At 46.6% G+C, this 24045-nt stretch overlaps 1 protein-coding gene across 2 annotated transcripts in view; it reads right to left on the bottom strand.

The window, feature by feature from the left end:
- Osbpl10 (oxysterol binding protein like 10) overlaps positions 1-24045 on the bottom strand; it is a 227022-nt gene that overhangs the window by 39931 nt on the left and 163046 nt on the right. For both annotated transcript variants that reach the window (XM_027415312.2, XM_027415313.2), the window contains 2 exons: positions 15181-15391; positions 7355-7509 (listed from right to left, as the gene is read on the bottom strand). In XM_027415312.2, the coding sequence (XP_027271113.1) occupies positions 7355-7509; positions 15181-15391 (366 nt within the window). The remainder of the gene's footprint in view (positions 1-7354; positions 7510-15180; positions 15392-24045) is intronic.

The raw sequence follows: 24045 nt of genomic DNA, 5'->3' as shown, positions 1-24045 counted from the left end.
CAGATGCCTGAAAATGGTGTTCATTAAAATTCCTTTTATGAACCAGATGTGGCGGTGCACACCTTTAACACAGGGCTTAGGCTGAGTCAGGTGTATTTCTCCGAGTTTGAGGCCAGCCTGGTCTACACAGTGAGTTTAAGGACAGCTAGGGCTACACAGAGAAAACCTTTTATGACCATGTGACTTTAATCCCAGCAGCTGGGAGGCAGAGGCAGAAAGATCTCTGTGATAAAGCCTGTTCTACATAGCACCATGCCACCCAGGACTACACACTTAAACCTTATTAACAAAAATCTTTCTACTAGATTATTATCTACTAGATTATTGCTATGAGGTTTATGTGTCCAAGTATACTTTTATACTTCTAATTTTAAACATTCAGAGCTTTAACCAATTGTGTGTCTGCCTGTCTGCCTGTCTGTCTGTGTGTCTGTGGGTATGTGACATGAGTACCTGTGCCTTCAGAGGCCAGAAAGGGCATCAGATCTCCTGGAGTTGGAAATACAGGTGGTTTGTGAGCTGCCTGATGTGGCTTCCAGGGATGGAACCCAGGTCCTCTGCAAGAGCAGTAAGTGCTGCTAACCATCCCTCCAGCCCTGGCGTATGATTTTATCATTAAAGCTACTTTATACATAAAATCACGAAAGGATGTGTTTGTCAAGCATCTTTACATTCATCCCACTATGTGCCACTTTCTCCCGGTGATGGAACAACAGACGACACCAACCCTGACCAGCAGAGTGAAGCGGCTGGCTCAGCTTTGCTACAACCCTGTATTTCATGGAAAAGGTCAATGTCATCGAATCACACCAAGAAAAGATACAGCTAATATTCTTCAGCAAAAGGGTAAATTTTTAAAAAATGATTTCCATCAAATTTTCAGAGACATTTCTAAAATGTTTTCTGCTTGGAAAACTTCAAACATAAATTCAAAAGATTAAAACTGGCCCAGTATGCAAAGATCATATTTTTGTGGTTTCTGACCTTTGTTCCATAAGAAATACACATATATTTCATCAGTGTTGAGACAGGCTGCTTTTGCTATTGGATAATGAAGTTGTTACTCAACATTAATTCATTGCTGATAGATAATATACATCTTACTATAAAATGTCATGTCTTAGAATCTAATTTTATATGTAATAAAATTATTAAGGTAAAACAAGTATATTAACAAAAGGATAGTATTAAATTTAGAATGCTTTTATTGGATTCAAGACTTGTTTATTTTTAGTGTGAGTGTGGTCTGAATGGGCTTGTATGTAGTATATGACTATGTGTGATGTGTATGGTATACAGGTCTGTGTGTTATGTAGGAGCCTGTGTGTAGTGTATGCTTCTATCTGTGGTATATGGGCCTGTGTGTGGTCTATGGGTCTGTGTGTGATATACAGGTCTATCTGTGGTGTACAGGTCTGTGTGTGGTATATGAATCTATGTGTGATGTACAGGTCTGTGTGTTATGTGTATGGGCCTGTGTGTGGTATACAGGTCTCTGTGTGGTGTGTGGTCCTGTGTATAGTATATGAATCTGTGTGTGGTGTACAGGACTATGTGTGGTGTACAGGTCTGTGTGTGGTATATAGGTCTGTGTGTGGTGTACATGTTTGTGGTATATGAACCTGTGTGTGGTGTGCAGTTCTGTGTGTGGTGTTTGGGTCTGTGTGTGGTATGTACATGTCTGTTTATGGTGTATGAACCTGTGTATGGTGTACAGGTCTGTGTGATGTATAGGTCTGTGTATGGAGTATGGGCCTATATGTGACATATGAATCTGTGTGTGATATACAGGTCTGTGTGTGGTGTGCATGGGCCTGTGTGTGGTATATACAGGTCTGTGTGTGGTGTGTACAGGCCTGTGTGTGGTGTACAGGTCTGTGTATGGAGTATGGGCCTGTGTGTGTTATATGAATCTCTGTAATATATGGGCCTGTGTGTGGTATATACAAGTCTGTGTGTGGTGTGTACAGGCCTGTGTGTGGTGTGTACGGGCCTGTGTGTGGTGTGTACGGGCCTGTGTGTGGTGTGTACGGGCCTGTGTGTGGTGTGTATGGGCCTGTGTGTGAAAGCTGTCAGGTGTCCTCATAGCTCTCTTCCTTACTCCTTTGAGACACAGTCTCTCCTGAACCTTTAGCTTGTGGGTTTGTTTGTTTGGTTTTTTGTTTGTTTGTGTTTTCCTCAGCTGGGCTGGCAGCGATATGCTCTGTTTTCCCCTGGCCCAGGCACTGGGGTTAAAGGTGTGCTTGCTATGGAAGTGCTGCAATTCAAACTCAGGCCCTCGTGGTTTTTCAGCAAGTGCCCTTAACCACCAAGCTATCTGACAGTGCTGACCCACATTTTCAATTATTTATTATTATTATTTTGTACATATGTTATGCAGGCACATGTGCTAATGTCAGAGGTCACCTTTGAAAGGGGTCACCTTTCCCCTCCCACCATAGGTTCTGAGACTCACACACAGGTTTTTACAGCAAGCGCCTGTGTCTGCTGAGCCACCTCACCAACCCTGAGCTCAGTGTTTAATGTTTGCAAGATGTAGGTTAAAAACATATTCTCGTGATATATATAATGCTACCTGCCCGCCTGTCACAGATATTAGATAACTGCTATGTAAATGAGTCCGGCAGAAGCAACATCACGGAAATGTCACTGAGAAATTGGCTCATTTTTTATGATTTTCAGATGTTTACAAACCAGGTAATTCTATGCCTCACAAAAGTCTCCATGCTGCCAAATGGACTTAGACAAAAAACTGGAAACAAAAGCCCTGAGGTTTGCACACCTCATGTAGTGTGCTTCTCACTGATGTACAATGCTTAAATGAGAGCCGTAATTTGTCTGGATTTATAGACACAGATTTATATAAACCATTAACCATTTAATTGGCAGAAGGCTGTGAGGTCACATGTTGCTTAGACATAAGGTATCAAAGAGCTTAATAATTGTTACTAGTAATTGTTATTTAAAACGTGGTGTCACAATATTTAAACTCCAATGGCCCCATTTTGTTTGATCTTTCTGTTCCTTATCCAAAACCTCAATTTTAAAAAAGAAAAAAAAAATACCCAGATGATTCAAATAGCTACCCTGGCAGGATGACAACATTCTGGAGACGCAGGTACCCTCCCTGTGCCCAGCAGATTACCTAGATGATGGGCCCAAGGAACTGGAATTTCTCCCAATAGTCTTATACTGCAGGAAGAGAGAGCTGAAGCCTGGTGCCAGCCAGAGGGACCTGCCTCGAATAAGAGATTTCACACTGTTCTGGCAATACTCAGTAAGGCCACATTTTTGGACAGACTAGAGTTAAGACAAAGAAGGAGCCCCTCAGCCACGCTCTGTAAATAACCCCGATAAATCCTGGTTCACTCAGTTGCCTGGATGGAATCACTTCCTCTGTCTGTCCGTGCCCTGTCTGGGGCACACAGATGTCTCCTTACATCCACCCAAGGAAAGCCAAGCAACAGAAAGAATGAAGGCAAAGGAGCCTCAGCATCTGCCTGCCTGTCCTAAGACAAGCTGTTCCTAGATAAAGAAGGCAGAACAAAACCTTCTAAGAACCAAATTTGCATTCCAAATATTGTTACCAAGTTGTAAGCTTGTTCTACTAATGAAACTAGGACCCTAACTCATTTCGGTATGAAGGAACACTACATTCTCACATTTAGTTAGTTCTTGCCCCAGCAGAATGGCGCGAATGGCGCATTAGGATCACTGTATTCCACACTGGAGCCCACCACACTCCCTGCTAGAGCATGGATTAAACACATGCCCTGTTTTGAACGCTGGTCCTGCTGGGAATTAAGCAAACTAAATTTGAAAATGCATGTGTGGATCAGCAAAATGATTATGGGAGTCAGAATGGATAACTGAAGCAATAAACAAGAAGAAAATGCTTTCCTTAGAGTAAAGCACGATAACTATGGAGGGGGATGTCCTCCTGTTTGCTGTGAATATGTTTCTCTTATTGGCTGATGAATAAAGCTTTCGGCTGATGGACAGGCAGGATTTAGCCACTCGGGGAATCCAAACAAGGATAGAGAAAAGTAGTAGGCGGAGTCAGGAAGCCGCCAAGTAGCTACTGGGAAGATAGAACATCTGGGCATTCTCCGGTAAGTCAAGACCACAAGGAGATACACAGATTAACAGAAATGGGTTAATAACTAAGAGAGAGCTAGACAATAGGAAGCCTGAGCCATAGCTCAAACAGTTTATAATTCATATAAGCCCCTATGTGTTTATTTGGGACTAAACATCTGTGGGATGGAAACTTCCATCCACGTAACTACAATTCTTAAAAAGGATCTGAGTATGGGGTGTGCATTCCCATGTGTGCACATCAAGTAGACACCAGAGACTGGGGTTGGGTGTCTTCCTCTGCCACTCTCCACCTTATTTTTTTGAGACAGTCTTTCACTGGAGCCAGCAGGTCCCAGAGATCCTCCTGTCTCTACCTCCTCAGCACTGGAAATACAGACATACACCACTATGTCCAGCTTTTACATGAGTGTTGGAGACCCGAACTCAGGTCCTCAAGCTTGAGTGACAATCACTTTACCAACTGAACCATCTCCCCAGCCCCTTAAATTAATTCTTCAATCGGGACCACTCACAGAAGGACTACTTTTTCTAGATCAACACAGGTAAGGAACCAAAGGAGTGTCCAGCCCCTGAGAAATCCCCTCCATCCCTCCTGAAGTCGGTTTCTCCTAATCGTATAGGAAGCAGCAATGGCCACACTTCGCTTAATCTGACAGGAGAGCTACTGGGTAGATTTTGCCAGCTGCTTCAACTATGACAGAGAGAGAGAGAGAGAGAGAGAGAGAGAGAGAGAGAGAGAGAGAGAGAGAGAGAGAGAGCATGATGTTGCAAAAATAAAACTATTGCCTAACCACTGGCCATTTGGACTTTGAGAATTGTCTGCCAGGGCTGTCACGGGGAAAATGAGAGAAACTTTACAAGAGAAATTGAATTCTTGTGTCTCTGAAAACCATCACAACACCAGCACACTGTCCATCTCAGTTGGCCTTGAGGTGTCGATGGGCTTTACCTTATAATCCTCTCACCAAAGGACGAGCGCTGCACTGGCAGCCAGAGATCAACAGCTCATTCCCATGGTAATGGCCAAAGGGTTTCTTTTTTAAAGACTTTAAAGGCTAAACTTGGAAGTTAGTAATTTTTGTAATCTTTTTTACTGTGGAGCAGGAGAGATGGCTCGGCAAAAGTACTTGCTGCTCCCACAGAGGACGAGAGTTTGGCTCCCAGCACTCACGGCCTGTGTAACTCTGGCTCCAGGAAATCTGATACCCTCACACACATCACATACACATCCTTTTTTTAATCTCTAAAAGAAACATTTGCTCCATGTGGAGGTCAGAGGACAACTGGCCAAAGTTGATTCTCTCCTTCCACCGTGTGGTTCCTGGGACAAACTCAGGTCATCAGGCTTGGTAGCAGACACCATGTCACTGGCCCCTGGGAGCATGCACTGTGTGGTTTCTGGGACAAGCTCAGGTCATCAGGGTTGGTGGCAGACACCATGTCACTGGCCCCTGGGAACATGCACAATGAATACTATCTTGTGCCAGTGCTACTGATAGGTGGCTAAAGCAGTCTACAACCTTGAGTAAAAACAACGGACCGGCCTCAGTCTTCAGGAGGCAGAGGACACAGCTACCTGGCAAAGGGAGACGAAACTCTATAGGGGACCCACACAACAAGACATGGATAACCCAAACCTCCTTAGCATAGTATTACTTACACAGGTTCCAGGGATTGAACTCAGGTTGCTAGTGTGACACAGGAAATAACTGGATCCACTGAGCCATCTTAATGGCCCTGTAATTTTTGTTGTTGTTTTGTTTTGCTTTTCATTTTTGAGACAAGGTTTCTCTGTGTAACAGTCTTGGTTGTCCTGGAACTCACTTTGTAGACCAGGCTGGCCTCAAACTCAGAGATCCGACTGCCTCTACGTCCAGAGTGCTGGGATTAAAGATGTGTGCCACCACCACCTGGCCCCTGTAATGTTTTAGCTAGCTAATTAACATACTCTTTGTCTCTTTGAGAAAAGGTCTAATGTAGCCCAGGCTAGCCTGAAACTTGCTAAACTTACATAGCCTGAAACTATGTAGCCAAGGTTGACCATGAGTTTTTGATTCTCCTGTGTCTGCCCCCACAAGTGCTGAACTACAGCCCACCATGTTCTTTAAAAAAAAAAAAAACTCTTGTAGTTTTTCACACCCATCCTCAAACATCAACCTAGTCAGTCTACTGAAGGGGACAGCAGGACTTCCGATAGTCACCAACTTCGGCTGTAGCTCCCTCAGCTACATGTCTGTCTCAGCCTGAACCCCCGGCAGAGTCTTGGGACAAAGTTCACATCCCTACTGACTCCAAACCCTGCTCAGGCCCCTGAAGAAGTGGCTGAGATATTGCTTAGCAGATGGCTGCTGTCTTTGTCAGAGCTACTAAATCACAGCCAAAGGGATCAGATAGAGATGCTCACTTGGAGAGGGACATCAGTTGTTCACCAAAGCTATCCAAATCCATATTGTGAATCCTCAATTTTCAGCTAAAATTACTTTGTTGGAGGTTGAGAACAATCTCTAACAACAAATAGTTAAAACTGGCCTTAGCCTGACTCAAGATATCATCTCAAGAGAATGTGCATATCAAATGATAGATTATTGTCATCCTTGACACAAAATGAAACTGGCAATAAGAACCACGGTTAGCTTCCTTCCAGTGGCCATTTGGAGGAAGAGTTAGGGGACCAGGGCTATGACAGGCAGGCACATGGTAGAACCCTTGAGACCTACGGGGACCTGTCAAGTGGTCAGTGCTGGCAGGGGCTGATGTCCTGTGACGGAGCAGGGCAATGCCCCTGTGCAGCCTGAACTTGTTGCACACAACACCTATGAGGACATTGCATCCCTGGCCTGTTGGAGGCATGCAGGAGTCAAGCTTGTGAGGCAGGAGCTTGGGCATCAACCGTATGGAGAAGCCATAATTCAGGGGAGAGGTGTAACTGCTCCCATCATGCCAACAGGCACGTTTAGATGCTTTTAGGGTCTGCTAGAATTTCTCCCACTTGAAGTTAAAATGAGGTTCATTTCAATCCAAATTGGAGGCTCCTCACTGGTAGAAAGGCAATTGGCTCCCGGCAGCTGCCAGACACAAGGACAAGGGAGAGTTCCCGTCAGGGAAGGAGCTGATTTTTGTCTTTCCGGGAAATTCTTGCATTTGATAACGTGCCTCCTCTTGAAGCAGCGAGCAAGTTACAAATCCGCTCACTCGCTTTCTGAACAAATACTAACACAAGCAACGGGTGTGCTGGGAAAGGACCCCGGCTTACCTCTGGTTCCGGCTGTGAGCCATGCTCCTCTTCCGAAGAATTTGGTAGGATTGCCCATGTTATGTTAGCACTGGCAGAGGGCAAAGAGCCAAGGGTCCCGTTTTTCAGTTGGTCTGTGGAATGTGACGTGGGCCCATGCCATCCCAGGATGGTTTCTGAAATAAAGAGCTAGAATGATGCCAGATATTCTCCAAATCAATCAAACACTGACAGCCTGTGAAATATCTGTACCCCACCATATGAGGAGATGCTTGAGACATGGGCCCTGTGTCACATGGTGGGGTCTGTTTTGAAGGAAGGACCTGACTGTGCATGTAAGAGTTATTTTCCTAAAGTATCAGGACTGCAGTGATCACAGACTTCAGAAGAAGAAACAATTTGTGTTTGTTGTGTATGCCTTCACACAGGGTCCAGAGGCTCTCATCAAGGGTCTTTCTCCATCACTCTCCACCTTGATTTTTTCTTTTTTCTTTTTCTTTTTTCTTTTTTTTTTTTTTAGTGGAGGGAGGGGGAGTCATGGCCTCTCACTGAATCTGGAGCTTGCTTACCAGGGTGGCTGAATGAGCACCAGGAATCTACCTGTCTCCACCTCCCCAGAGCTGGTAATGAAGGTGCACACCACTGCCCTTGCTTAACAATCACAGTTCAGAAAAGATGTTGGCAGTGTAGGCACAAAAGGCTGCCCCTGAGGCCAGATGTGGCCAGTTGCAGCAGATATTAAGAAGACTCATCACTGAGGGCCAATATGCCTGGTCCAGTTAAGCAAGAAATAATTCTTAGAAATAGCAGCCTGCCAAGCCAAAAGCATTTTCCTGATCTTCCTTCAAGGCCTGGGAAGGGGAAAGATTTTCTTCTTCAATATGATTTTTTTAGAGTATTATTATTGCCCTGGAATATCTTCCTGAACTTATTAATTACAGGTGGATTTCTTTACCCCATAGTAATCTAGCAAGGTGAATAGATAGGTTGCTCTCAGCTCACTTCCAGCCTGAAGATTCAGTTCCCTGCCTAGGAGCAGGATAAATGAGGGAGGAAAGATGGGGGAGGGGTGCTCCCTCAGGCTTTGGGTCTCAGGTGCTCCATACTCAAGGCAATCTGTTGGCGTTCTTAATCTGCTCAGAGGAAAATCTAGAAATGGCCTAAACCTTTAGCATCCTGAGAGAATCTGATTGGTAGACATAAAACAAGACAGTCTCACAAATGGGGGCTTGTCCCTACACCCTCTCTCTCTCTCTCTCTCTCTCTCTCTCTCTCTCTCTCTCTCTCTCTCTCGTGTGTGTGTGTGTGTGTGTGTGTGTGTGTGTGTGTGTGTGTGTGTGTTGCTATCCAATCCAAATACACTTGCATGTAAAAATCTCTTTTCAATTCCATACTCAACACTTCTAAAAACATACATATGTAGCAGACTACAGAACTGCTGATTAAGCTCTAACTGAAGTAAAATGTAAACCTCTGGCCTTCTCAGCCATAGCTGGCAGGCTCCACCCCTCTCCCCGTGTGCACCAGCTTCCCTGACCTTGAGCCAAACTCATTATCATCTTAGAACATTGCACACTCTATCCTTTCTTTCCCAGGTGCTGCCCCTGTAGACCTCCCCCTGGGAGGTGGGTGATGAGGGGGGTAGCTAAGCATCACTTGCTCAGAGGCCCTGGGAGGTCCTCGGTCCAAGGACATCCCAAAGGCATCCCAAGCCACACTGCAGCTTACTGCCTTTTTCACAGCACCCACTGCTGTCTGAGCTCAGGGCACACACTGCACCCACTGCTGTCTGAGCTCAGGGCACACACTGCACCCGCTGCTGTCTGAGCTCAGGGCACACACAGCACCCGCTGCTATCTGAGCTCAGGGCACACACTGCACCCGCTGCTGTCTGAGCTCAGGGCACACACAGCACCCGCTGCTGTCTGAGCTCAGGGTACACACTGGATTCTGTTCCCTCCTCTCTCCCTATGACACTAGCTCCTTGGAGGCAGATGCAACACAGCTCTTGTTTTGACTTCCATGGACACCAATTCATACATGTGATCCACACACATATATGCAAGCAAAACACTCATGCACATAAAGCCTTTTCGAAAAAATGAATGAATTCATACATGAATGAATGAGTAATATTGAAAAAATGTGGAGAAAGTTAGTCTTGTGACTTAGTCTCACTTGCCTCACCTTGTCTATCCATGTGTCCATCCATTTGTTGGTTTGTCCATTACCCCCCTCCAATGCCTATATTGAATCCTGTCTACTAATGTTTTATCCCTACCCAACTCTTTCTTGTTGTTGTTGTTGTTTGTTTTTCGAGACAGGGTTTCTCTGTAGCTTTGGAGTCTGTCCTGGAACTAGCTCTTGTAAACCAGGCTGGCCTCGAACTTACAGAGATCCACCTGCCTCTGCCTCCCGAGTGCTGGGATTAAAGGCGTGCGCCACCACCGCCTGGACCAACTCATATTTTGATGTCTTAACCTCTATTCTAATGAGATCTGAAGTCAGAATTTTCTAGAAGCAATTAAAATTAAATGAGATCATCAGCTAGGTCCTTCATCCAACAAGATCAGTATCCTTGAAAGAAGAAAAGACCAGAGCTGGCCCTGCATACACTCAGCAGGTGGGAACATGATGGTGGCATGGGGTGGGGGGCGGTTGCAACCATCTGTGGGGGAGGGGAAAGCCCATCAGATGGAGCGAGGCTGGGACATTCAGGCACTGGCACTGCCAGAAGCATGCATCTGTTCAGCCTCAGCGATTGCAGCCCAAGTTGAGGCTTGTCTATGTAAAAATTTGATATTCTGTTCACCATGGATTGGTTTTGCATGGATTTCAGCTTAAAATACAGTGGATTAAAGCATCATCTGTCACCTTCCCTGAGATTTATTGCATTAACATATGTGTATGCATCTGTATCTCTCTCTCTCTCTCTCTCTCTCTCTCTCTGTGTGTGTGTGTGTGTGTGTGTGCACACGCATACACACATGTGCACTCATCCGTGAAGGTCAGAGACAATTTTCAAGATTTGGTTCTCTTTCCATGTGGGTCTCAGGGACCAAACTCAGGTCATCTGACTTGGCAGCAAGTACCAAGTACCAGTGAACTATCTCACAGGCCTGATTCCTGAGATTCGAGACACTCAAATTCAGTACGCAGGGATGTTGTCTTGTTGATTTTATCTGGACTCTGAACTGATGATGAATAATTTTTCTAAACATAATTATATAGCTCACATCAAAGTCAAAATGACTGAGAGAATTAACCATTAACATACAGAAAAATAGCATACTAACATGAGATAGTGATAACTGAAAAGTTCTTTGCCAACAAGTGTGAAGCCCTAGGTTCAATAAACAGCCTGGCCACAAAGATACAGCATACACACACAGCCAGAGTCCACACATGACAGTACCAAAAATACAGGCAGTGGGCTGGGGAGCCAGGGAGCTCAAGCGTACCCAGTCTTCATCGCTGACGATTCAATACATGGTGTATAACCCTTGGCTTTGACAACTACAAAAATACAGCTTCAAGAACAAAGACAATGTGGCCACTGCCTTTGTGGCTTACATTTTCTCCCCAAAACTTAGGGGTAGGGTAAGAGAAAGAGTGTTTCTGTAGCAAAATAATAGTGTGGAGAAAAAGGCACCCTGGAAGTATCGGAGCAACAGGCGTGCTCCAGGCTAGCAAAGAAAGACAGCAGGCTGCATTTTTTTTTCTTTTGTCTTTCCCTTTGCTGTGGCTCTATGTAGCCCAGGCTGGCTTCTAACTCACAGTCCTCCCACCTGTCTCCCGTGTGGTGGGATCATAGGTGTGTGTCACTGTGCCCAGCTCCACACGCAGAATCTTTTAAAGACAGAACTTTGGCTGAAATGTCTTCATCAGTCCTGTGTCTCCTGGGAGCCTCACCTGCCGCTTAGTGGTGACCTCATCTCTCAGGTCAGTAAAGCCTTCTAGGGTTCCACAGTTAGGCTGTAACCTCCAAAGCTGAGAAAGTGTGAGTCATATCTCCAGACAAAGCCAAGTGTTCCTAACTTGCACACGTGTCGAGGAGGAACCAAAGTGGTGTGCATGCGTGAATGCAGAGGCCAGAGGAAACCTTGGGTACCAGTCCTCAGGTGCCGCCACCTTGAACTTTGAAACAGTGACTTGACTCTCTCATGTGGCATGGGACCTGCTACCTGAACTAGGATGGTTGGCAAGTCCCAGGGTTCCTCCTCTTTCTACCTCCCCAATCCACTGCTAGGATTACAAATGCATGGCACCAAGGCAAGCCCTTGTGTTTTGTTTTGTTTTTTAACATGCTTTCTAAGGATGGAACCTGGGTCCCCGTGCTTCCATAGCAAACACTGTATGGACAGAGTCCTCTCCCAGTCCTTTACTGACAGCTCTCTATTGAGAAAATGCCACTCAAGAACTTTGTTTTGACTGGTTAAGAAGCTCACCCATCTGAAACACTACGAGGAGAGATTGTAGCGTTTTCTACCTACTCACGGACTGATGGCGTGATCGCATTTCTAGCTCGGCTTAAAACCATAAAATAAAAGTGACTGGCAGTGGACAGCTTTACCAGAAGAAGGGAGAAGACAGAAAAGGAAGGCGCTGAGTGGTGGAGAGGCGAGAAGCATAGCAGATGGCCAGGGAAGCCCAGAATAGCCGTGTGATCATCACATTTAACTGTTTCCAATGTGATGCACTTACCAACAGCACTTTCCAGGAATCTCAGGAGGGGGAGAATATTCTAGAACACGATGGAGGGAATGTGGACTATCCGCTTTCTGCTCCAGTTCTCCCATTACCTGTCTTGCTCTATCCTCATTCAGGCCCGCTAGGGCCCTGTTGTCACCATCCCGACAGAGCTGACTCCAGCATCCCCATTTCCCAAGCCCACTTTGTGCCAGTAGGCCGGAAGGGTCCAGCTCTGACCTCCAAACACAACGTGCGGTCACAGCCTCAGCCTGGAGCTGAATCTCTGCTCCCTCAACAAGTGCAGCAGCAAGCAACCAACAAGAAACCGACACCAAGTCCTTTGGACCCCAAATCCAGCTTCAGTTCTCCTCCATGCTGGGAACCCAAGTGCACTCCCAGATCTAAGCTCTGAGTCTGTCTCTGCCCACTTTTCCCATAGTTCTAGGCTGGGGAAGACAGACCCTCAGCCTTTTCTAACCAGGCACATGTCCCCGGCAGGCTGCTGATGCAGAATGGGCAGGGATGGTGAGAGCTGCATACTTCAAACCTTGACTGAAAAGCCAAATCACTTCATTATTCTTCCTGCAAATGTCTCTGAGAACATTAAAGCTGCCCCCAGAGATGGGCCTGGGGTCAGGCTGCAGGGAGGGGAAGCAGGTGCGTTTGAAATATGCTTGGGACAAAAGATGGACCAGAGTGCATCTACAGACAAAGGGGCTTCAGCCAATCAGCTTCCCAGGAGGCGCATGGAAATGGTACAGATGAGTTACTGTGACATCACAAGGGGCAGGGCTGGTGCTTCCATTCCCAGCACTTGAGAGGTGGAGGCAGGAAGATCAGAAGTTCAAGGTCATCCTTGGCTATGTAGTAAATTCAACACCAGTCTGGGCTATATGAGAGCCTGTCTTTAAAATGGGAGTTGGGGGAGAGAGGAAGGGGTGTGGGTGTGGGTGTGGGTGTGGGGGGTGAACAGAAAGGCAGGGAAGGAGAGGGAGATGGAGGGAGGAAGAGGGGTGTATCAAAATTCACTTTGATTAAAAAAACATAGGGAGCTGGGCAGTGGTGGCACACACCTTTAGTTCCAGCACTCGAGAGGCAGAGGCAGGTGGATCTCTGTGAGTTCAAGGCCAGCCTGGTCTACAAAAGATATTTCCAGGACAGCCTCCAAAGCCACAGAGAAACCCTGTCTAGAAAGCCCCCCAAAACAAACAAACAAACAAACAAATAAATAAATAAATAAATAAATAAATAAATAAAACATAGTGCAAGAACCAGAAAGCCAAATCCAGGGTTAGTCGGAATTATGCACTGGGCTGTTTGGGGAACCGCAGGTATGACAGCGATGAAAACCCCAAGAGGCTTTGCTTCCCTCCATCCATCTGACTCTCCTCAGACACAAGCATATCTCCATCCGTGGGTGTCAGGTTGCTGTAGCTCCTGCCAGCCTCGGGGCCCAAGATGGCGAGCAAACACATTTTGTGGTGACTCTGATCTGCTAGATAGGGGCCAGGTTTGAACTCTGAAGACACAGATGTAAAACGGGACTCCATTTCTTTCCCAACGTGTGGCACAGATTTAAAGAGCTAATGTACACTGTACTAACAACTGCATGTCACAGGGACAAATCTTAAAAGAGTTGGGAGCAGAAGCGATGAGTTACCCAAGGCACTTCAGTCTCCCACTAATCCACTCATGTAGGGGTGTAGTGGCGGGCAAAGATGCCTTCCAACTTCTGGGCATGTTTATTGACAAAATGACCAAGAAGGATGGGGTGGGGGGAGGTCAGATGGGGGGTGGGGTTCGGGAGACAACTCAGGTTGGATAGAGTGCTTGCTTTGCAACCATGAGGACCTGAGTTTGACCTCCAGCACCCATGTAAAAACTAAAAAGCGGGTACATTCATGAACTAATAACCTAAGTGTTGGGGAGACACAGATAAGTGGGTTCTTGGGCACCATAGCTGGACAGTCTGGTCTACTACTCTTTTTAAAAAATTGTTTTTATTGTTTTTAATTATGTGTATGTATGTGGCATGGTGTGTGTGGAGGGGCGGGGGTAGGGGGGGAGACAGGGGTATATGCACATGGCTGTAAGTGTCTATAGAGGCCAGAAGAGGGCAGCAGATTCCCTGAGGCTGGAATTACAGTCAGGTGGGTGACACCCAATGTGGGTGCTGGGTACCTAGCTCTAGAAGTGCTCTTACCCCAAGCCATCCCTCTACCCCAGTACTACTTGTGTAGCCTTTTTGAAGCCTGAAATCATTTACTTCTTGGTTTTTGGTTTTGGTTTTGGTTTGTCTAGAGATGGAGTTCTTTACCGATCAGGCTGTCTCCCCGGCCCTCTCCTCTTAAGCTATTTTTGCCTGTATTATTGAATTTAATCTTCAGTAATGTCTTTCTGTCTGCTGACCACTGACTCCTCAGATAGGACTGAATTCTCTTAAGACCATATGTCCCTGTCTTTGGCTTCTGGAAGAGGAAGTAGCAATGCTTCAGGAATGTTCTTCGGCCCAATCCTCCCATATGACCAGCCCCAAGGGAGGCAAGCATGACCATGTCCCTAATGAGAGTTGCATGAACCTGTCCTTAGGGGGGGTGAGCGGGGCAGAAAGGAGGAGCCATGTGTAGGGTCTGTCATTTAGAGTAGCTGGTATCTGCGGTGGACGTGCACCATAGAAAAGTGGCAGCTGGGGACCCAGTGCTGGATCTGGAAGGTGGCACACTGAGGACAAAAGTCATCAATAGAATGAAACCTCAGGTCAAGGCAGCCAGATCTCAAAGGAGATTTGACAGTCTGTGGATACACATTGGCTGCATTTTATAGGATGGTACACTACTGGGGGAGAGGGGTGGAGACTTCACCAGACCAAAGGGTAGCTGGATGGAGAGTGAAAAAGTAGCGCATGGTGGTCCATACCCATAGCTGCAGGCTTAAGAATGCTGAGGCAGGAGCATGACCATAAGACCAAAGCTAACCTAGGCTACATAGTGAATTTAAAGCCAGACTGGACTACAAAGTGAGATCCTGTCTCGGAAAACTAAGGGTGGATGGGTGGGTGGATGGATGGATGGATGGATGGATGGATGGAAGGATGGATGGATCAGGATGCACACATGCAGACAGACAAGCTCAGGGGCTGGGAGGGGAGCGCTCACCTGAGGACCCTGGCTTGTGGCTGGGTGGGCCTGCCTGGCGCACACTCTGCTGGAGCAGGGTGAGGCACTCCCCAAGGCAGCTGAGGGTAGCAGCAGAGGTGGCCTTCAGGAGAAGCAGGTCCTGGTCCAAGGCAGTGAGGGGGCCGGAGCCTGGCAGGGACTCGATGGCATGCACAAGATTCTTCTGCTGGCCTTCCACCTGGTTCATCATCTAGAAAACAAGGACAATGGAGATGAGGGGGTTTCCTTTGCGAGGCTCCAAGCCTACATGAAGCCTTGGAGCTCTGCCCACAGGGTCGTTTGCCTTTGCTGGGGTGGTCAGGCCTATGTGCCTGTGTGTGAGTCCATCTAGACACAAAGAGAATGTGAGAATAACAACAGAGCTAAAAAGGAATAACAGGACCATTAGGTACAACTCTATGACTTTAAGAAATAAGTCAATAGTAAATACATTAAGAAGCAAAAGCCCTGGGCTGAGGACATAGCTTAGCTGGCAATAGCCTTGCCTGGCATGAATAAAGCTCTGGGTTCATTCCCGAGCACCACTTAAACCAGGCACAGTGTGGTATGCCAGTACTCCCAGCACTGGGAAGGTAGAGGCAGGAAGATCAGAAGTGAAAGGTTATGAGTTCAAATCCAGCCCTGGCTACATGATACATAACTATCTGCTGAGTTCAAAGCCAGCCTGGGCTACTAGACACCCTTAAAGAAAAGCAGAAGTCTTTACAACCTTCCTCTACACTATTTCTATGGGAGGCTTTCCCTCAGAGCAGGGGTTGTTTCTTGCTTCCTCTCCAGCTCCATCCCAAAGCAGAATGACATTCAGAGCTGAGGTGAGGAAAGCCATGGTGAAGCTACTGCCAAGCCAGCCCGTTCTATGAAATGACTACATACGACATGACTTTCTGTCACACCACATGAGTTGTTCTCTTCGGGGAAAAGAGAACATCTAGGAACAGTAGAGCCAGCCCTACACCCCGGCTCACCCCATGACAAAGCCAAGGAGCCCTCCTTGTGGTCTTCCCTCAGTCGGCAAGATCATCACAAGGCAAACCCTGGTCTGACTGTGTCTTTGACTGGCACCCCAGAGAGCTAGCAAAGCACTCAACAGTTACCTTGTGCCACTTGGGCCCCTAGTGTTTTGGAGCTTGTCACATTAAACGGGTGGCATACATAAATCGCTAAGCACCACATCTAGCAATTAATTAGTCATTCCAAGAAGTGGGTGAGAAAGGAACAGCCCAAGGTCACGGGGCTGCTGACACTGTAGCCATCGCCTGTGCCTTAGACACCGCTCCATTGTTCTTTGGGTTTTCTTACAAAACCTGTTCTCTGCTTAGAGTGACATCTCCTGCTCTGTCCCTGTCAATGCCAGGGGACTCTTGTCACAAGCATAATGAGCCCGGCTAGAAAGCAGCAGCAGCGGTATGTCACACTGGACTGGGACCCGCCACTCTCAGGGGTTCTGGCTCCACAGGCTCATGAGCTTCAACACTTGGTCCCCAACTGGTGGGTGCTATTTGGGGACGCTGGGAAACCTTCAGGGGGTGGGGCCAAGTTGAAAGAAGTGGATCATTAGGGTGTGGGTCTGGGGCGTGTAGCCCACTCTGTTTCTGGTCCTCTGAGATGTGAACACATGAACGCCATCACTCCCACCGCCACACAGCTCCCGAGCCCCCTTCCCTCCCCTCCTCACACCATGAGTTAAAATAGACCCCTCTTCCCTGAAGTTGCTCCTTGTCAGATACTTTGTCACAAAGAGAAGAAAAGCAGCAAATACACCTGTGGAATATTCCTTTACAGCATGTGAATATGTCTCTGTGATTGGTTTAAATAAAGGAACTGACTGGCCATTAGTTGGACAGGTAGACGTTAGGAGGGACCGGCAGACAAAAAGAGCATGAAAAAGAAGAGGAGAAGTCTCAGGAGTCTTGAGATGCAGAGGAAGCAAGAGATGAACTTGCCATACTGAAAAAGGTACCAAGCCACTTGGCAGAGCGTAGATAGGAAATTAAGATATAAGAGTTAGCTAGTAACAAGCCTGAGCCACCAGCCAAGAATTTGCAATTAATAATAAGTCTCTTCGTGGTTAATTGGGGCCTGACTGGTGGGACAGAAAAGTCTGTTATATACCCCCTCCCCGTCCTCCCCTTCCAGCTGTCTGCTGGTATCTATCATTTGGTGTTGTCGTGTGCTTTAACAAAAGCCAATGAAAAGCTCATCCGGGCTGGGGAGATGCTCAGCCAAGTACTCACTGAGCAAGGTTCAGGCCTTGGGTTTGATTCCTCAGAATCCACATCAAGAAGTGAGTTCCCTGTAGCCACAGTGCCACAGAGATGGGGACAGGAGGATCGCTGGGCTCATTGGCTGGCCAGCCCAGCCTAACTGGCCAACCTCAGGTTCAGTGAGAGACCCTGCCTCAAAAAGCAAGGTAGAGAGAGATTAAGGAAGAGACCTAGTGTTGACCCAGACTCCACATACATGTGCTCGGGCGTGTGCGAGCTCTCTCTCTCTCTCTCTCTCTCTCTCTCTCTCTCTCTCTCTCTCACACACACACACACACACACACACACACACACACATTCACACTGATGCATACACAGCTCTCTCTTCCCCACAACCATTTCAATTTTACAAGATGATTTTTTAAAAATCACCCATGTTCATAAACACACTGCAGAGACACAATCTGGTGTTACTGTGCTCAGCCATTATCTGCTTGTGCAACTCGGTGTTTGTGGGTGACAGGGGGAATCAGTCATGCTGCTGCTTCGGCAGCACCCGAGACATTGCAGGGCTCGGAGGGCGCCTTTCTTTTTCTGTCTCCTCCAGAAAGCTTCTTCAATCACCTAATGAAATTAAAATTGTAACCCCAGGACTGAGGTTGCAGCTCTGAGGAAGATGGCACAGATGGTAGAGCACTTACAAGCACAAAGCCCTGGGTTCGATCCCCAGTACTGTGTAAACTGGGTGTGTTGTCACAGACCCAGCACTCAGGAGGTGGAGGCAGACCAAAGGTCACCTCCACTACACTGAAAATTCAAAGCCAGACAAGGAAACCTCAGGCCATCAAAAAAAAAAAAAAAAAAAAAAAGAAAAGAAAAAGAAAAAGAAAAAGAAAAGGGAATGCAACTCCAGCTGAATTCCTCGAACCCCCACCCCAGGAAGCATTCCTCTCCCTCCAACTTTATTTGTAATAACACTTGTTTGCTACGCTCAGTGATGCTGGCGTGTGAACGAGGAACACCATCTGTCCTGTGCTCTGATAAAGCCCGGATGCAGCGCCAACAACTGAATCTCAATGTCCATGTTCTCTCAATGAAGTACAAGGGAATTCATTTAGGACCCAAAGTTTAGAGAAACATCAGTAAGTGTATTAGGGCTTTAGCTTAAGTCCTTCATTGTTAATGAACAATACCTCTTTGTTGGGCTCAGCTTCCCAAGAGAGACTGCCAACCAGTTAAGTTTAATTTAAAACAAGATAAAATATCTAAGTGTTCACTGGCAGCCAACTGTACATACATCTGCTAACAGAGAAAACTGGATTTCATGCTATTTTGTAGACTCAGCACTTTCTCAAAATTCTTACCATAAAACCTAGTCTCAGAAAAAATGATGTGTCAAAAAAAAAAAAGAGTATACTGATGAAGCCTATAATCCATTATATTTTTTACTATTATGAATGGTGCTATAAAACTTAACAGAAGAGGTAAGCAAGACAGAGCTGCTAACTAATACGGAATATTCTCAGTTTTAATCAACAAAGAGACCCATATTCCAAATTACACTGTACAGGATAAATACTTGCTATTTCGCAAGCATAAGCTATTATGTAAATCTTAGGTAATAAAAGCACAAAACAGGCTTATGGGATGTCCTGATCTCCTGCCACAGATGCACATGCCCAGAGATGGAGCCACACATCAGCTCTCAGAAAGCATTCAACAGTGTCTCCTCAGCTAGTACGGGGGTGAGGGGAAACCTTTGGCAGAGGCAGTTGGAAATGGTGTTAAGGAGGCTGTGGTTACAGAGATGGAGATAGCTGGGGCCTCCTGGGAGAGGGATGGGGTGGACCTGAAGGACTGCACTCTGAGGCCCAGTTATGGTTAAATGTCAGCAGCGCCCCCTGGAGTAACTCTTTGCCTGTATCCCTCTAATAAAGCATCTATTGCCTTTCATCATCTTTCCTAGTAAACTGAGCACTGAAAGTGACAGAAACTCCAGTTCTAGGTGATGTGACGCCCCCTTCTGGCCTCCATGGGCACTACACACACATGGTGCACAGACATACATGCAGGAAAATAAATAAATAAATAAATAGATAAATAGGTAAATAAATAAATAAATAAATAAACCAGCAAGATGGTTTAGTGGGTACCACCAAGCCTGACCAGGACATGGTAGAAAAAGAAAACTGATTCCCACAAGTTATCTTCCGACCTCCATATGTATACTAACACACACACCTCACACACACACACACACACACACACACACACACACACACACCACACTTTTTTTTTTTAAGAGCAAAGAAAGCAGGCTGGAGAGGTGGTGGCTCAGAGGTTAAGAGCACTGGCTGCTCTTCCAGAGGTCCTGAGTTCAATTGTCAGCAACCACATGGTGGTTCGCAACCGTCTGTAATGAGATTTGGTGCCCTTTTCTGGCATGTAGGGATAAATACAGGCAGAACACTGTAATAAATAAATAATTTAAAAACTGAAATTCAAGATGTTTTAAAAAAAAAGAAGAAAGCACAAATTTCAGTTCATTTTGGCATTTGGCTTCTTATTCAAGGGCATCACCAACCTGTAACAAGGTGTATAAAAAAGAGATCCTAAATTAAATGTCAAGGGCACAAATATAGGTCAGGCTGCATTTCACAGATAACCTACTCCATAGGAAGTAGGGAACCCAGGCCTGCTTCCATGACACTCGAGAGTCAATGCACACCGCAAAACCCAATCACGGGGGTCAGTGCTAAGAGGGCTAGCAGCCACACGGAAACTTGGGAGGCAGAAACCAGGAATGCTGCACAGTAGCCCAAACCCACAAGTTTAAGTCCTCCTTGGAAGAGCTAAAGAAAGCCTTGGGTCGGGGGAGAGGCCAAGATCTTCCCCTGTCCCTGCTTCTGGCATCTCTCAACTGCAAAGCTTGATGCTGATTGAGACATCTGTGAAGTTCATTTCCAAAGGCCAGTGCCAGTGAGGTCACTCACTCATTCCTTCTTTAACAGGAGATCCTTGTAAGTGCCTCGTGACCACAGAGCCCGAGTTCTAGATAAGGAGCCACAGCAGGGCTGCTTGCATTGGTTGGCAGAGCCTACACCAACTACCTGGGGCCTTTTCTAACTCAATCTACCCTGCTTGCAAGTAGAGGGAACAACTGACCCCACTGATAAAGTGACTTTTGTTGGGCATCTGTCCCTAGTTTTCTGAGCCACTGCAAAGTCTCCACTTTGGGTCCAAGCGGCTAAGGCATGGTTCTGTTTCCCAGCATCCTTTGGAGCATCCATTTCCCTGGACTCCTCTGCTGTTGGACATCTAGATGGTTATATCATCTTTATCTCATCTTACTCCAGTCCACACACCACAAACCAAACTTCCAATTCTGTATCTCCCTCCAGAGACACAGCCAATGAATGCTCTATACTGGTGTCTCCCCTCCTTACCCCCCCCAAACACTGAACAATAAAACCAGCCTTGTCTGATCAGTAGATTTTACTGTTACTATCTGGAGAGCTTGGGGCTATGGCTCACTGGGTAAGAGCACTAGTCGCCCTTGCAGAGGACCGGGGTTCAATTTGTCACATGGACACTCACGACCATGCTTAACTCCAGTTCCAGGGAACCTGAGGCCTTCTTCTGAAAGTCTCAGGTACCAGGCACACACAGTGCACACACATACATGCAGACTGTAACGTCTCAAACCGTATCAAAGCAGACCTGGTCTCCAGGGTCTCCCAGTATCCCTTAGGGTCTACCACCTCTTACAGACAAACCCCACCTTCTACCCTGAACTCTCCAGCCCAAGGGTGTGGCTGCCCTTTCCCCAGAGGCTTTTCCCTATATAACCCAGACATTTTGGTTACCTGGCCCTTTTGTACCTTTGGCCTCCCAACTGTTGCACCTCCCCCACCCCCATGCCCCAGCTCAGCCTGGTCATGTCTACTCTGGACTCCCCCAGATGTCCCTGCCACTAGCCACGCCCTCCCTTTACTCTACAATAAACTTTTTCCTCCACCACATCTAGGAGCAGTCATGTCTTTTCCCTTCCTTTTTATAAGCAAAACATTCAAATACATAAAAATAAACAAATCTGTAGAAAAATACCTAGAGAACTGGCATTGCTGTCTGTGACAGCTTTTCTCCAGAATTCTGTGTGCCGGGTACAGTGAGCCCAAGCCTCACACTTGCAATTCCACCTTCCCAGAACACCCTATCTTTGCTCCCTCCTACCTTAGAGTCTATCAACCTGGAATGGTAAGGTTCACTATAAGGAGAGTCCCAGGGCACTCCCCATAATGCAAGACACAACCTTGTGTAGACCAGTTATAGCCATCCTTGTGTGGCCATCCTGCAGGAACCAGTATGTCTGAAGAGATGCTGGCTCTCTCTCGATGGCTATTAGGCTATTAAGATATAGTCCTCCAAAATTATAATTGCTCCCTAAGAATCTCATGCTGGGAGAAGAAAAAGGCAGAAGACTGTTGCCAGCTGGAAAGGGAGCCTAGGAAGAGAGTTCAGTTTGGACATACCAGATCGCCATGGTAGGAGAGGATAGACCCCAGGCAATAACAGGTCAATGATAGGCAAGACCGCCTTGAACAGGACTGGTTACTCACCCCAACTCTCCCAACTCCCACTCACCCCATTCTGTTTTTGTAACTCAAATGCATGGTTCTTGAATGTGAACTTGAATGTTGGCAATAGATCATGCAATGTCAAGACTAGACGCAAACGCAGGCATCCTGGAGCCACTCCAGCCGGAAGAAAGCATCACACACAGACCTGACTGGCTGGTTGCAAGGCTGGGATGAATCTATGTGGAGATGGGACCCATTCCCATTTTCAAAAAAAAATCTGGCAGAAGAGAAGCATTCACTATGGCCATTTGCTCAGTGCCTCTCTGGATTCCCAGGGAGGCCATCACTAAAAGTGACCATTATAGAATGACTTAAGTCATCTCTGTCTGCCCCCATGCCTGGGAGGCAGGACAGGATAATATCATTTATCCACATCAACATCACAACAGCTGGGAAAGTGTGCTGGGCGGGGACCATCCCATGTGAGCCTGCTCCAGGAAAATTCCAGCAATGTTTATCAACCAGCTCATGCTGCCCCAGGGAGAAGGCAAAGGGCAAAACCAACATTCTAAATCACACACACACACACACACACACACACACACACACTCACACACTCACACACACACACCAAACACACACACACACATACACATCCTAAACACACACCCCAAATACACACACACACCCCAAACACACACACACTCACACATACACACTCACACACACATACACCCTAAACACACACACCCCAAACACACACACACACACACACACACCCCAAACACACACACCCCAAACACACACACACCCCAAATACACACACACACCCCAAACACACACACAGACATACACACACACACACACACACACACACACACACATGCACACCAAACACCCCCCAAACACACACACTCACCCTCAGCCTGGATCCTGGTTTTAGAACAAAAGCCCCTTCCCAAAGCCATCCCCATTACTTGTATATGGCCATCAAGCCAGTTTTACTACCTATCCCAAGCTAGCCCAGGGCTCACTCCTCATGCCTGAGCCTCCTAAGTACTTTTGCATAAATAATAATAATAATAATAATAATAATAATAATAATAATAATAATAATTAATAATAATAATAGAGGCAGAGAGTATTTTTAGAAGTGTGTACAAGAGCCCAGAACACGATAACCCCTGGATATTCCCATGACATGTGACATGTGCCTCTCTGGCATGAGGTTTGCTGGGAGCTGATTTCTTTAGAAACAATGGACCCAGGAGCAGCTCTGAAAACAGAGAATTCCCCTTCACAGACAGGCACTGGCCCGCCGAGGAGGACTCTCATTTTGAGAGGTCTGTGTCCCTCGAAGGGAAGGGTAGCCAAGGGATGGGAGATTGAGAGGGAAGGCACCAAGTTCTACCTGCCTAACTGTGAGAGCCAGAGTTGCATTTTAAGTTCTAATTACTGTGCCTAAGAGATCCATGAAACAGAAATGCCTCTGATCTGCCAGCCCCTTGCCCAAGGACAGACAGTGAAATGCTGGAGGCTGTTGTTTAAGGAGATAACAAGCCACATGTTTTCACTCCCCTAAACAAGTGTGTTTGAGCTGTCTGCATCAGATGTGCTTGATCACATGTGCATGGGAGGTGCACAGGCAAGACCTAGGCTTGCCCCTGATTGGACCTGATGGGAAATGCAATGAATTGTGGGTTTTCCTTCTTAAGGGGCTGCAAACTGTGACTTGGGAACATTTTTCTGAGGAACCAGAGATGGATCTGACCAGAGCCCATCCACTTGGCCAGTATTTAATTGAAGCTTACTTCAAATTTGGCTTTAAACTGTGGTTGTGGTCTTTTCTCAGTTGGTGGGATTAACAGTACTACTATATGTCTATCAAGTAAAAAACAAAACCACAAACCTCCGTGACCTACATACACTCTTGAAGCAACCTCATCTGTCCACTGCCCCTGTGCAGAACACTAGAATTCCCCTTATAGCATCTTACAGAATGAGCCTACACAAGCTGACAGTGAGCAAACCATTTTCTGGAGCCTTTCCCACATCTGTTC

This window comes from Cricetulus griseus, chromosome 4 (assembly GCF_003668045.3).
Source record: "Cricetulus griseus strain 17A/GY chromosome 4, alternate assembly CriGri-PICRH-1.0, whole genome shotgun sequence".
In the NCBI taxonomy this organism is placed as follows: Eukaryota; Metazoa; Chordata; class Mammalia; order Rodentia; family Cricetidae; genus Cricetulus; species Cricetulus griseus.
The sequence above is the reverse complement of the archived record's forward strand: the minus strand, read 5'-3'. Positions and strand labels throughout refer to the sequence as shown.